A 15,673-nucleotide genomic window follows, 5' to 3' on the forward strand; every position below is an offset into this window, starting at 1 on the left:
TCTCCTGGATCTGATGGCAAGTGTTACTGAAGGAAAACTTTCAGGGAAGTTCAGTCTCCTGGATCTGATGGCAAGTGTTACTGCAGGCAGCCTGGAGAGTTACGGGAAGGGGAGAAATTCCTACCCTCTCTCGGTTTGGATTTTGACCAGAGGTGGCACCTCATAAGATGTTTAAGTAGATCCTTGAGTACCTGAGCAAATGGAGGCTCAGAATTGTGTTTGTACATTTTCAGCAGCGCCATCCTGTGTGTGCACCATGATCCAGGGTAGCAGCTTGAGGTCGGGGGGTTTTGCTGCTTAATTTCATCAAGAGCAAGGCAGTATACCAGGACCCAAACCCCAGAGTTTATTGCTCCTTATCTATGTTGTATTTATTTTTTTCTTTTCAAAATCTGGCAGATTTACTTTTTCACTCCAAGCAAAGGCACCTTGAATACTTAACGCTCATAGGTTTAGTGCAGACTTCTCAGAGTTCATGCTCAGTAAGCACAGGCTTGGTTTTGCTACTCAGGTGGTTACCAGAGGGTGCTTCAAATGGAATGATAAAGACCAAAAATAGATTGATTTAGTTGATCTTAATTTTTACTGTGAAGTGCTACTTCTGTGTATTTAATTGAAGCTTGAGATCTGCAAGTCACAGGTAAGAGCTGTAGTGTTACAAATGTGTCTTGTGCTATTTTCACATCTTTAAGCTATATGCTAATACTAATATGTATATACTAATATAATGTGTATATACTAATATACACATGCTGTTGTATGTCTTTATAAAGTGCAATTTAAAGGGGACATGGTGAATTTACTGGAGGGATGGTTATAAATCTTTATATTCTTTAAAGGAGGGCTAAGTCCTACTTGGCTGATAGTGATTTAARTGCACAAATTGAAGTGGATAACAGCAGTCTCCTCATATACATATTTTTAAAAATCTGGAATTAAATGAAAATTACCTTCCCTGATGTGTCAATAACAGAGTGAGCTGTGAACTGCACTGACTTCTGCAATGCCTGTGGGAGAGATGGGGATGTGTTGTGTTTGGGTAATGTGCTGAAGAGCCCAAACCTTTGTTTCTTTAAAATGATGATTTATCTTTTAATTGCAACCAAGTCGTTCTTAGTAAATTAGGTTTGTTTTGAGTCACCTAGGGAAGGAGTGAATGTTCTCTAAAGGATAAAACACTTAAATGACTACTTGGATTCTTTGTACTATTATTCTTCCTTCTCAGGGTTAGTTGTATCTACCAAAAGGAATTATTTCCTTTAGGGAAAATAAGTGAGAGAGGTTTTAAATAAGTGTCTGTAAATACTAATTTGTTATGCTTTTGAAAAGGTCATTTRGTATAAAATAGGATACTGGAGGAATATTTTTTCTAGGTAAAAACTGATCTGYTATAGAGAACTTGGTGCGGTCTGATTTTAGTGAGCAGGTAGGAAGGGAAATCTTCCTGTTCCCTAGAGAAACTCATTCCTGTTGGAGTCACTGTTTGGATGGCAAGATTGACCAAAGTAGATAACCTGTAGAATGAATTCCTTTTTTCCACATCAGCCAAGTGTCTGCYGGTATCCTTCTATGGAAGCTTGAACTTCAATGGATTTTACCTTTAAATAGAAGGGAGAAACTGTGGCTGTTAACTGGAGACCTGTCAAACCTTGTTTTGCTAGCAGAGCTGCCGTTTATTTCAGAACTCAATTTCAATTCTAGCTGCAACTCGGTGTTTTGRTACACATCCGTGCCTCAAGCAACCACAAACCCTTCTTTGGTGTCTCTGACATGCCTAAATATATATAACTTTGGCTTCGTGCTGTTTAGTTTTTTAGAATAAGCATATTCTGTTAATCCAAGTAAATTCCTTCTGGCACTGAAGGGCTGTGCAAYTTCAGTGTAAGGGAACAAGCCTGTRTACTTTCAATATTATGGAAGTTGTTATGGAGAAAATATTTTGGGGACTTGTCCTGACTGAACTCAGACTCCCTGGGCAGTCTGGATACAAGACTTYAGAAATTGTAGTTGTTCTTGCCTTTGACACATTCAAGAGTTGAACATTGCAGAGCATCTACCTTGATTAAGTTGATGGGGKACTATTGGGCTTAAAGATATATAAAATCATAAAAACATGCATTAGAATCAAGTGGTTCTGAAGCAGCAYGGTTGTGTCTCTAGAGAAATACATAGTGCAGTGTGACAAAATTAACTGCTCTATTAAAGACCTCTGTACTTCACACTAGATACTGCTAATGTGTGTAATTGATCTTCCAAACCAGCTACGGAAATTGAAGCCCATTAAAACATTTCTTGAGGCGATCAAGAGCTGAAAGACTCCTCCATGGGCCTCATGCCTCCCACATCAAAGGGCTCTGCTGCTTCAATCCCTGGTGGCTGCTCTGCTGCGCAGAGTTTCACTGCTCCTCACTAAAGCTGGATACACAGCTTTAGTGTATTTTCCCTGTGCCCTCATGGGCAGAAGCTTCTTTAAGATTCTTTTCCTTTGCCTGCTTTTTGTTTGAGTTGAAGTCCATCTCCAGTTCTTATTTAAGTGCAGCTCACAAATGGAAAGTGGTATTTTGCTGTTACATTTCCTGCTTCTGAAATTAACTATGACTTTCCACAAGTGGAAAAAGATAGGAATAAACAACTGTCTTAATACTTGGAAGATACTGAGGCAATTTAACTACGGGAGGGAAAGTATTTGCTTTTCCTGCTTTTTCTCTTTGCTTTAGTGAATTGAGAYGTTCCGAGGCCAGGCTGGAYGGGGCTTGAAGCAACCTGAGATAATGGAAGGTGTCCCTGCCCATGACAGGGGATGAAACTGGATGAGCTTTAAGGGCCCTTCCAGCCTAAACCATTCCATGGTTCTGTGAACCAGCTGACCAGGGGAAAGCCAGGAAGCAGCAGGTTTCCTGGAGGCAATGTGCTGGTAGATTATCCAAACCAGTTTGTCCCTTGATCTAAATGCAGGAATCCTCCTTAACTGGGGAAAGCTTCAGAGTCTTGTGTGTGTCTTAATTCCTGTAGGGAGCCAGAGCTCTTCTCTGCCATGCCTGGCTGAGGGCAATGCTAGGGGGAATCTTCTCCCTCTGTAGGTGRCTGGGAACTGCTCAAAGCTTGGAGAAGCTGAAACTGGAAGTGGGCTGATGGAAATGCCTGATTRTTCTCCCTGAAAGGAGTCACTGCTCAAGTACAGGGAGGGTGGGATCCTGTTCCCGTAAATGTTGTGTCTGCCTGGAACTCCCTGGCTGAACAGGACCCAGCAGAAAGCTCTGTGCAGTCCCTTGAGCTGCTGGGGTTTCCTTACCAAGTTCTTGCTCCTTATCATGGACAAGCACACTTGGCTTTATCTCCTCCAAATTTGACTTTTGCAGTATTTGTACACACGGAGCGTCTGGTGAACGGTGAGTGCTCTTGGTAGCTTGGCAGCCTCATGGGTGCCCAAACAAGTGTGTGGACTGCTCTCTAGAAAACAGCTTTTTGTCAGCCTAGAAGAGCTACTCTGATCCTTGATTAACTCCTGAAATGTGGGATTTAGGGTGTCACTTCGTCAMAAGGGGTCTCTTGTAGCTAAATAAAGCTGGCTCTCAACTTAGATCAGCTCTTTCGTTATGTTTTTTTGAGTCCGTTTTTATCAGGATTGTTTTGCATGGACTAATAAGGAAATACCTGAACTCAAGGCTCTTTTTGGATTGAATTAACCATCTTATACTGTAAATAACGCTGTGATCAAACATACTTGTCCTTTGCTATGGTAATTGAAGGGACTTTGAAGGGAAGGGCTCTTCATCCTCAGGTTCACAGATTCTGGCAGAAATATGGGAATTACTCCTAAAAGCCCCTTCAAATCCCTTCAGTACAGAATGCAGTCGTGTGCTTGACAGCTCTAAAGTGGATCAGGGCTTTGGGAGGGTACTTGGTGTCTGAACTGTAAACTCTGCCATTCAAACTGAAACTATTTGAATATTTCTCAAAGAATTGAGCAGGCTCAGAGATGAGYGAGCTAATTGATTAGTTCTGTAAAAAAATATTATTTCTGCAGGAGCTGAAGTGAATCTTAAGCTGCTTCAAATTCTATAAATCTGAAATGTCCCTTCAGTTTTTCAGGCTGTGCTGCTCTGGAAGGAACCAGCATCTACAGCACTACAGAGGGTGGTGCCATAATCTGCTCTCTGGATTAGTTTTATCTTGTATCAAGGAGTTGGAATATGCCATGATGGGTCTGAAATGCCCTAGCTGGTGTAAAATAAGAAAGGGGAGTGTTTTGTTTGGTAGTAATATGGGAGCAGTGCCCTTTCTGCTGGCTCACCATGCTTCAGGGAATAGCAGCATAGACTGTTTTAAAGCAAAACCACCTTAATACCACATCAAAAAAAGCGTTTTTGGAGTGTGCCACAATTTTACCGAKTGCTGGTGTTTGAAATACTAACTTTCCCAGTTGTTGTAAGGTGATCTGGTGTGAGTCCTGGAACATGGAGCTTCCCAATGGCTTCCGTTCCTTGATGCAGGTGCTGAGGGTGAATGTGTGGATCTTACATGGCCTCCTTGTCAGGACAGATCTTTTCAATGCCATTTAAGAATTAATGGATTAAAGCTTTACTGATAATTACATTGTGCAAGGTATGCAAGCACAAGAAAGATATTTACCGTTATAGGCCTTACAGCAAACAGACTTCAGTGTCCTGCCTGTTCCAGGCTGTGCAGCAGAGCTCTGCTGGAGAAGGGCTTTTTTCAGGAATATGGAGGGACAGGGCACTGGGAATGGTTTCCCACTGCTAGAGGGTGGGGTCAGATGGGTTACTGGGGAAGGGATCTATCCCTGTGAGGATGGAGAAGGTCTGGCACAGGGTGCCCAGAGAAGCTGTGGCTGCCCCTGGATCCCTGGCAGTGTGCAAGGCCAGGCTGGACATTGGGGATGGGAGCAGCCTGGGACAGTGGAAGGTGTCCCTGCCCATGGCAGGGGGTGAGATTGGATGGACTTTAAGCTCCCTTCYAACCCAAACCATTCCAGGATTCTATGATTGTCCCCATTAGGGACACCTTGTAACAACTTAGGCATTTATTTCTCAAAACATTAATAGATTATTTATAACAGGTATTTGCTATTTCAGGAAAGTTGTCTTAAGACAAAAGCATCTGGTGGTGTTTTGTTAAAGAGATTTTCAAAGTTTTATGCCAGAAGAAGGGTGGTGCAAATGAGGCTGGCTGAGGAGCTGAGAGCTGTGGCTGCCTGTGTTGTCCTGAGGAAGTTCAGTGGGGAAAAAAGTGTCATGGGAGTGTATGTTGAAACTCCAGAGGAACCTTCAAATCACACTTGCTTCTTGATTCCTCCTGCTTTTAAACCTTTCTTTCTCTTTTTTATTACTTTTCATGTCTGTAGTGTTACACTGGCTGTCAGTAAATCCCAGTAGATGAGGAGCTGTCCTGGGCAGTGTGAGGTGTTCCTCTGGGAACAGCTGCCTGYCCCTTCCCAGTGCTCAGGTGGTTACAGGAAGGACTGAGCTGAGGCAAGATGTGACTGGAGGGGGAAAGGGGGATGAAGGAGTGCTTTGGGAGGATGAGTAAAACCTTGGAGACTTTGATTAACAGCCACTTCTCCTTGTTTGCTGCCTGCCTTCTAGAAAGGCAGAGACGGGAGGGAGTGTGACTCATGGCAAATGGGCTGTGAGGACCTTAATGGAAAAATGGGAACTGTGAGGAGCAAATTATTCCCTTCTTTCTCCATTATGCCTTTTCAAATGGAAACTTTTGCTGCCTGGTCTAATCTTACTGTTTGTTTCCTAGCTCCAGTCTTAATATTGCCCTACATTTCATGGTTCTTTGGTTACTTGTTGACATAAATCCTCTTCCCAGCGCACCTGGTCACCTTTCCAGCTTAGAACCTCCACAAATCCACTGGGTCTGTGTCCTGTCAGCTTCCATTCTAAAATACAGCTTCCAGRTACAGAGCCCATCCTTCCAGGTCTCTCCACAGTTCAGACCAATCTGTGTARCTTGTTGGTCCTTGATAGCTGTTCCTTGTCCATTGTGCACATAAAATTGAGGAATAATTGAAATAAAAGGAAAATTAYAGACATGGCACAGAAAATCTCTGATGGATAAATTGTATCCTGGCTTACGTATGAATAATTGCAGCCTTTGGACCTCAGGGTTTTATCCAAATGAAAAAGAAATTGAAAGAGARTGGAATTTTGTAAGAAAAAGTGACATTTTGTTATGGATTTTGGTTTCAAGCTTGCTGTGGTCTTTTGACCTGGATTGTTTTGACATCASTGAAGGAAAATACTGATGCAGAGTCTTTTATTCAGGAGCACTTTCCTAAAATCCCCTTTCATTTTAGGGATAATTAATACTGTTATCTCAGCTGAAGGTCTACTGATTTTTATTCTCTACATCAATTACAGAAAAAATGGACCTTTCTTAATGGAAAATCAAATTTTTCTGTACTATCCTTTGCTCTCAGATCCCCAGAAGTGCTTGCCTCTTGCATTCCTTTCAAGATTTTTTTTTGTTCTTTAAACTGTTGCTTCTGCATTTAATTTCTGAAGAGTGCAAGAAGTCATCTTTAACAAATATGCAAAGATAATCAGCTTAATCAAACTGCTTTAAAAGCAGATTAATGYCTCTTCCGAGTGGGAAGATGAAGGAAGCCCAATATGCCGACCTGCCATTAGTGGATGAGTCAGTGCAGTGACAGATGTTGACAAAACTTTTTTGATGCTTTGGACTCCCATAATTAATTTTATTCTTCACTCATAAAAGCAGAGAGAACAGAAAATGGAGTGATGTTTTCAAAATGCTTTTATGCAGGACAGTTCTCATTCGTGCTGTGGGAAAGTGGAATATTCAATGTGACTGTTGTGCTCTCYCTGTCAAGTATTTGAGTATTGCTGTGTGCTCACCTTCATATCAAGCTGYTTTCCAGCTGGGAATGATGGCATTTCTTCTAGGGAAGTGTATGATTGACAAGACAGAACTGGGGTTGTTGAGCTGCAAGAAAAGGAGGCTCTGGGGTGACTTTCTGGCTCTGCACAAYTTCCTGACAGGAGGGGACAGCCAGGGAAGATTCGGGCTCTCCTCGCAGGAGAAGAGGAAATTACCCCAAGCTGTGYCTGGGGAGGTTCAGGTTGGATATTAGGAAACTTGTCTTCATGGAAAGGGTGATCAGGTCCAGGGCAGGGGTRGAGTCACCATCCCTGCAAGTGTTCAGAAAATGTCTGGATGTGGCACTTGAGGACATGGGTTAGTGGTGAACATGGTGGTGCCAAGTCAGTGGTCTTAAAGGCCTTTTCCAGCCTTAAAGATTCTGTGACACGTGGCAATAAAAAGCAGAAAATGCCTCCCTGAAGATCAGGATTCCTTTTTCTCCATGTGCACCTTGTAAATGTTTTATTAAGGAGCAGCCTTGCCCCATCCAGCCCCGGGAGTGGCTGCATTCCCAGTGTTCCCATCCCTCTGTGGTTTCCAGCTTGGCCACAAACTGACCACATCCCCTGCCTGGTGGGCAGCTGATAGCAGCATTGTGTTCCTGCTCCTGGGCACGCTAGGAACAGTGTAAAAATAGGTGGGAAAGGAAGCTAAAATCCATCAGGAAGAACAGAAAAAGGAGAGAGGAGAAGAACAACCTGTGAGCTGAAGTGAGCACAGAGCAGCCAAACGCAGAGGTGATGAAATAAATGGGGGATGTGTTGTAATTCCTTGCAGGAGAAGTCCCCTCATGGCAGAGGTTGGGTATGTGGGAACCGAGATATTGGGAAGTTAGAAATGTAAACAGGAATGCAGAACTTTTCATCAAAAACCACACTTGCATAATGTTAGGTTGGGACATGGGGTGGCACAACYGGTGTGGAAATGCCGTATTTCGGTGAAGGGAGGGGAAAATACACCTTCTAAATAGTCAATTAGCAGGAAAAAAGCTTCATTTGGTTGTGTTTGTTTACATCTGTAKGAGGATAACTGGCAGCTGGAGAAAATCTGGATTTGTTCTTCTCCCAAGTTATTTTTCCCTTGTGCCATTTCCATACTTATCAAATCATGGCTCTCCTGCTCTGGCTGATAGAGCCTTTCAGCAAAGAAACTGTAGAGACAACTTGCCAATCACCTAATTAAACAAACATGTTGATTGAAACTTCTCCAGAGTGCTTTTCCTAGCTATTTGCCAATGTTTTATTAAAATAAATGTCAAGAAAAACACAGTCACAGGCTCATATAATTTAGATTTTGGAGTTCCTGTAGTTGAGCACTGCTCAGAGTAGGGCTTTGATGTTGGATTTGGTTGCCCTTGGAATTGCAAGGGTTGGAGTTTCTCCAGGGAGGAAAGTTCTAAAACTTGGAAACCATTATTTAGAATTTCCCCCCACCCCCCAAGTTATATTATTACTTGTGTTTCACTTTTGATTGATATACAGTTCAACTACTCTACTTCTCCATAACATCTTCCAAGAAAAAAACTGGTGGAGGCGAGACTTCAGTGCTGAGTGAAGTGCCTAAATTCCCAATGCTCAAGTTCCCAAAATAGGCAACAGAGCAGGATCTTAGAAGATGATTCAAAGGAAAAGTGTTTTTGTTCCCATTCCCTTCAGTACTGGARCCCTATGGCAGAGTAATTTCTGACGTGCTTAAATTGGGCAGTGACAGAGCGTCCTTGGGCACCAYGGAGTGCTGGAATCAGGGAGGGGATTCTGCCCTGCTCAGGTGAAACCCCACCTGCAGAGCTGCCCCAGCTCTGGGCCCAGCACAAGAAGGCTCTGGAGCTGCTGGAGGAGTCCAGAGGAGGCCACGGAGCTGCTCCAGGGCTGGAGCCCCTCTGCTCTGGAGCCAGGCTGGGAGAGCTGGGGGTGCTCACCTGGAGAGGAGAAGGATCCAGGGAGAGCTCAGAGCCCCTTTTGGGGCCTAAAGGGGCTCCAGGAGAGCTGGAGAGGGACTGGGGACAAGGGATGGAGGGACAGGACACAGGGAATGGCTTCCCAGTGCCAGAGGGCAGGGATGGATGGGATATTGGGAAGGAATTGTTCCCTGGGAGGGTGGGGAGGCCCTGGCACAGGGTGCCCAGRGAAGCTGTGGCTGCCCCTGGATCCCTGGCAGTGTCCAAGGCCAGGCTGGACACTGGGGCTTGGGCATCCTGGGACAGTGGGAGGTGTCCCTGCCCATGGCAGGGGGTGGGATTGGGTGAGCTTCAAAGTCCCTTCCACCCCAAACCAGTCTGTGATGAAACAAACCAGCTCTGAGAGTGTGACAATCCCGTAAAGGTGCTGCAAAGCCAATTCCTTASTAGACACTCTTGACTATGGGATTTACTGAAAGGGTCCTGTCCCTTTTCCAYCTCCTCCCCTTGGCTTTCCTAATGCTGCTGAACCCATTCTCTGTGGCTCAGAGTGCTGTGGTGCTGCAGAGGGAGTGATGGGGGCACCCAGAGGGGMTGGTGCATCCCTGTGCTGAGGGGCAGCTCCCCGGGGTGTGTTCATGAAAYAGCTCCCCCTGACCTGGGGCTGCTCCCATCAGAAATTCATGCTTTGGAGCGGAGCAGTAGAACTCCTAGCACCATTTCTTTTTACAGACAGCTTTTTTCCCCTTATTTTGGCAGAAGTTGTTGACTTAGGAAGTGATAACACTGGAGGTGCTTATCAGAGCCCAGCAGCCTTGCAGCAGGAATGCTGATGAGCGTGTTAGGGGGTGTTTGCTGAGCTCTGGCAGGAATAAAGCGGAATTATTAATGCTTATATTGGAACATTTTTCCTCCTGTTTTTAAACTTCTTGACAAAACTCTTGAGATTTGGTGGCTTCTTCCAAGCCTCATTAAAATCAATAAAAAGCTTGTTGCAGATTTTGTGAAGAATTTYTTTTTTTTTTGCTTGGACCGAAACCACACAAAATTAGTCCAGCTCCTGCACCCAAAATGTGTATCTTGCCTTTTGAAAATCAAATAAATGGCCAGAAAACTGTCTCTGAGGAGTCATTCTAGAGTTGGATAGTCTGCCTTCATAGCTTTTTTTTTGTGTATTTAATAAACTTGCTCCATATTCCCYTCAAAGGTGACTTTGTATCAACAGGCAGCTGTGAAGTTGAACTTGTTGCAGGATCAAGCTGGTACCTCAAAGTGAAACTGTGCTCGTTCCCATCTGGGTGCTGGCATTGGTTATCAACCCATAAAGTTATTTGAATTGGTGTTTGGCCTTTTTAAAAAAAATAAAAACAAAKGGATTTTTTAAAAAATAAAAACAAAGTTGACCTCTGTTGCAGGTAATGAATGTTGCTTTTAGAAACTTTTTTACCATGTTAAATCGGACTCTAGCTGAGGTTTTGGATAACTGGCATCGACACAGGGTCTTTCTGTTAAAGCGCATCCTCAGGTCTCTGTTTGTGTAAATACATGAGGTTCCCTAAAGTGACTGTCATGTGAAATGGTAGAATTTCCTTTGGTGCATCTTAAGTTTGTATTCGAATCTTAGAATCATGAAAACCCTGCATGGGAGGGGACCCACAGAGATCATCCAGTGCAGCTCCTRKCCCTGCCCAGACCCCCCAACAATCCCCCSCTGTGCATCTTCTGGAGCTCTGGCAGCCTCGGGGCYGGGRCCATTCCCTGGGGAGCCTGGGCAGTGCCAGCACCCTCTGGGGACAGGAGAACCTTTCCCTGCTCTCCAGCCTGAGCCTGCCCTGGCCCAGCTCCAGCCMTTCCCTGGGTGCTGTCCCTGTCCCAGGGAGCAGAGATCAGAGCTGCAGCCCCTGAGGAGTCTCCCCTCGGCCTCCTCTGCTCCAGCTGAACATTCCCAGTGCCCTCAGCCCTTCCAGACCCTTCCCTATCCTCGTGCCCCTCTTTTGGACTTTTTCCAACAGCTTTAGATCCTTCTGATATTGTGGTGCCCAAAACTGTTCCCATCTCTCAAAGAGAGGCCATCCCAGAGAAGAGCAGGACAATCCCTGTCCTGACCTGGCTACTGATGCTGGGCCTGGGGCACATCTCTTTGGAATGCACCATTTTTGACGCACAATTTTTCAACTCTTTCTTTCTCCTGCATCAGTCCTAAAATTATATCTCTTTCTCTATGTATTTCTTATTTTCCCTGTCATAAGCCATAAATGAAAGGATACAATGAATGCAAAGTACAAAAATATTTTATTTCTTTCACCAGAATGTGAAAATTATCAGTAGCTGTGGCACATCAAAGTACAGGCCAACTATTTCCAGCAGCAGGATTATATGGTGTGGAAATTGGACTTTCCAGGCACATCCAGATGCAGTGTGCTACTGGGCAAGTGTCCAAGTTACTGTGAACAGCAAATCTTTGGATACAAGGGAGTGGTGTCCCATCAGTTTGGCTGCTTGTGTGCTTTAGGAACGGTTGGGTTTAGTCTGGAATTCTGCGTTTTAGGGTTTGGGTATTTTAGTGTGGAACTTTAATGTCCTGGAAGGCCAYAGGAGATATCTGTTGGTGTGACTGTACCARTGAAGCAGATCAGATATTTTCTCCRTCTRATTTTTGACAAATATATGCTTCTGGCACAGTACTTCATGTTTAAGGCAAAAAGTGTTTGTACAGCACTTGAAAATCCAAAGGATAGGGCTTGGCAGGAGTGGCCTCACGAGCATTGCTGTTCCCTGGCATTATTGCTCCATTGTCCCAAAGTACATGGGCAGCAACCTCTGTTTGAGGGTCTTAATTGGCTTTCTTGGGGGGAAAATGCTAATTTCAGTATAAAATTAAARCCAGTTTTGAAGATGGATATAAATCCAGTTGGATCTTCCATCAGATGCTCTCCTGTAGCTCAYGTTGCAACATAATTTAGGTTTTATTCACTCATTTATGAGAATTCTGAATTTCTTTGTGGCCATGATTTTGGAACTGCTCCTTACCRGAAGAGAGACCTTATCCAGGACGTGTGTCCATTGGAATCCAGTCCTGGAATTCCCTCTGTGGGCATTTTAAGCTCTTGTTACAACTACAAAGCACTTAGTCTTTCTCTTTCTCCTCTTTAATTAATCCAAACTCCCCTAACAGTGAAGTGTCCTGTCCAAACTGCTGGTTCAGAAGTGGGTTTTTCAAGAGAAAGTTCATGTTTTAAAATACCGTCTTTTTATTTGCAGCTGCCAATGTGAAATATCAGATAAGAACTGTTGGAACTTTCTGGGACAAGAGAGGACTGTTTATTCTCTCATTCTTTGGTAAGAATTACATTATTTTGGTAAGATGAGCTAAATTCTGTGGTTACCATTGATTATTCTCTTAATTAAACAAAATGTTTYCCAAGATCTTAGACAAAAATCTTTATTTTACTGAGTTGGAGTTTGCAGTCTTTAATTATTAAAAAAAAGGCTTCTGACTCTTAGTTGTGCCCTATCTTCAAATGTGATTCTTTGTCGTGCTGCTTTTCCTGAATAATGTGCAAATGTGTGTGTTGTCAGCTGCTCCCCCAGTAAATCCTGGTGAAAGTCACTCAGTTACTGCAGCCTGTGGTGCCAGGAAAGAGGAGAAACCTCCCTGCCAGGGACTGAAATGAGGGAAACTCAGTGTTTATCCTTATCTCAGAAATTTCCTTCCACCTGCCAAAGGGGGAGAAGTGTTTTCAGTTTACAACAGAAGCATCTTTTGCTCAAGGTACAGCGCATTCCTGAATGTTTAATTCACAAATTTTCTAATGTTCCTTTGCCAAAAAATTTGGATTCCAAACTTAGAGGGCAACTGTGCCCCAGTATGTAAACAGCTCAGGGGTCAGCTCAGTTTGATTTTSATATTAAAATAAATGGAGTTCAATCTAGATGGGGAAGGTAAGGGAACAAAGTSAAATGTTTGGGTTCTTTCATTTTTCCTTTTTCTCCTCCAGTTTTTCATTTTTCTTGCTGTAAGTCCCAACTGCATTTCAGTATATGTGTATTTAAACGATCCTTTTATTTATCTAATCTTTTTTGTTTAGAATCACTGGCAAACAGATGGTTATTGCTACTCTTAATTATGTACATAATTTAAACCAGAAGGCACATCTGAAACAAAAGGTAATTAAGATGTTCCCAGAGAGGTTGAACAGAGTCTGAGGTTACAACCTTTGCTCATCATTTATCTTTTCAAGCAGAACATAAGGATGGAGAATTAACAAGACCARTCTCTTTTTTGGTGTAATTTAACACACATGGAATTGCAGGTAAAAGGACAGACAGTAAATTGATAGCATCACCTTTTTTTTGGCCTCAGTCCTGACCAAACTCAATATTATTTGTACCAATAAAACCAAGTTTCACTGCACTGTGTATRAGCTGTCTGCTATTTTTATGTGATCCTATTGATAAGGAGGAGCCTGAATTTAAAGCTGCTTTCCTGGGCAGGTTTTTTATCTGAGCTGTATTTATACCTTTCAGTTTCATTTCTGGAAAATGGGGTTTATTGTCAGGGAAGAGCTGCTGTTAATCAAAATGAGAATTCTCCTTCCATTCTGCCATCCTAAAACTGGTGTGGGTCAGCTCAGAATGTGTTTGTGCAGTCACTTGGTGCTGGGCTRGCTTTGTCCCGAGCTGTCCCTTGGAGCAGCACAGTGGGGAATTATGGTGGGGAGAGTTCAGGGGTGGGTTCTGGAGTTGATGTTTTGAGGAATGTTCTTATTCTCACTTCCAAGGCTTCCAAAGCCACAAATCCCCTTGTGAGCTGTCAGCAGTTACTGGGATCCTCCTTCTGGTCCCATGGGAAGAGTTTGGTTACTGAGACATGGATTAGGAAGCTTTGGGATGGAAAGAAATGTCAATTCAGGTGTGGTTTGGGGTGTCCCTGAGCAGTGTGACCCATCCCTGGTCCCAGAGCTGTTCCCTTTCCCGTGTGCTCAGCCCAGTGACCTTGAGCTGCAGGAGGGAGCAGGATCAGCTCGTTGCCATGATGGGAAAGGAATGACTCCTTTCAGAGTGTTCACTGCCCATCAGCTCAGAGAGCCTCRTTGGAACAATTCAGCCTTTTTGCTATTTCTGTCAGCAATTTCCAGAGCTCCTTTGGTGGCCGGGAAGTCACTGAAGCGTTTCACTGATGCCCAGCAGCAGCCAGAGCAGAGTGTTKGCTTTAGAACCAGTCCTATAACTTCTTGGACCATTTATCTTGGCAGCATCACCCTTTSTAGCTGATAATTCTGATGCAGGCAGATTTTRCTTTTTCCCCCAGCTTTCCCGWATTTCACCTTAAAAAGGAAGGTTGGCACACTCATGGAAAAAGCCACACTGTTACAGTAGAAACTGTTGCAGGAGTTACACTGAAACTTGGTACTCTGGGTAATCTCTGCTGGAGGTTTGTGCTGGATTTTTGGAGCACAGCTGTAAGATATTTAAAAAGACCCAATTTTCTGAGCTAATACTGGTTTTATTAATATGTAGGTGGTGATATAATAAACTTTTAAATTACATATATCTAATCAAACTGAAGTATAAAGGAAAATTTTTTCCAGTGCCTATAAAATTAAAACTTTTCCTCAGAGATATTAAGCATGCTTCAAATTTGCAATAAAGCCCATATTTTTAATTAAATTGGTGCTTCTTTGATGATTGTGTGTGAAGCTGAAGGAATTCTCTGAAATAACAARGTATTTTTTATATCATAGAATCCTGGAATGGTTTGGGTGGGAAGGGAACTTAAAGCTCATCCTGTGCTACCCCTGCCATGGACGGGGACACCTTCCAACTGTCCCAAGTCCCTCTCCAGCTCTTCCAGGATTTTATATCTGCATTTTGCAATTTTAGTGAATTCATGGGAGTTTGAGCTCGATTCTGCTCATAATTTCCTCTTTTCATGTAAGTATATATAAACACATCCATGCACATCCTTGATGTGCATCTGCTGCTCTTTTTCCCTCTGTCARTATTCCATACAAAGCACAGGATGTGTTTAGGGCTCCCTGCAGTACTGCTGTGCTGTGAGCTGATGGATTGAAGTGGTTTTCTCTGTCAACCTGATATTATCAACACTGATAATTTGAAATATATTTATAAGTAAATAAATGAGATATGAACTTTGGATGTGAACTGAGAACTGGCTGGACTCAAGTGATGTATTTTCATTTGTAACTTTTATTTGCCCCAATCTGCAAACCCTGTAAAATACCTGAGTGAATCCTGGTTGAGTAAAAAAGGGAAGAACTTATCCAGATGAAAAAMGTTCAGTGCAATATCAAACTCAAAATCAAGTTGTACCTGCTGTATTCATTTCAGTCATTGAGTTTCTAATAGGGTGATTTGCATAAAGCTCGAGACTGTTAATATTCCCAGAAAATCTGTGGATGATCAAAGGTTTTGGGGTTGTGTGGTAATGGAGAGAGCAAGTCCCCAGTGTAGTGATCTGCAGCTCCTGGAAAGGGCAGTGCAGGAAAAGGGATATTTGGATGTATCATGGATATCCAAAATGAGTCATAAGTGTAAAATGAGGATTTTTATCCCAATAAAAAYTCCAATTCTCGTGCCACAGCTGAAACAAGCTCCAGAAGGATCCAAACCSTGGATGTGTTTTATACCAGACCAGCTGAAATAATCCCAATGATCCCTTTGGATTTGTAACCCATGGATTTCTGATTCACCGTCTGCGAACAACTTGGGAGAAAATTCCAAGGGATCCAGAAAGATGAACATGTTTTAATTTAAATTATATAAACACCAGTCTAATTGCTGCCTTCAGACAGGTGTTCTCCCAGCAGCACATCCAAAGGTGATTTTTCAGGATGAACAGAA

General features: G+C 43.1%; 1 protein-coding gene across 1 annotated transcript in view; it reads left to right on the forward strand.

Moving 5' to 3' along the window:
* Window positions 1-256: 256 nt before the first annotated feature.
* The window catches only part of MTMR3 (myotubularin related protein 3), a gene marked incomplete at its 3' end in the record, with an annotated part of 48,815 nt that continues 33,398 nt past the window's right edge, over window positions 257-15,673 (forward strand). The window contains exon 1 of the mRNA XM_057386351.1: window positions 257-279. Within this exon, the coding sequence (XP_057242334.1) occupies window positions 257-279 (23 nt within the window). The remainder of the gene's footprint in view (window positions 280-15,673) is intronic.

The sequence above is a fragment of the Malurus melanocephalus genome, unplaced genomic scaffold (assembly GCF_030028575.1).
Source record: "Malurus melanocephalus ecotype Western Australia unplaced genomic scaffold, MMel_1.1 scaffold_956, whole genome shotgun sequence".
Taxonomy (NCBI): Eukaryota; Metazoa; Chordata; class Aves; order Passeriformes; family Maluridae; genus Malurus; species Malurus melanocephalus.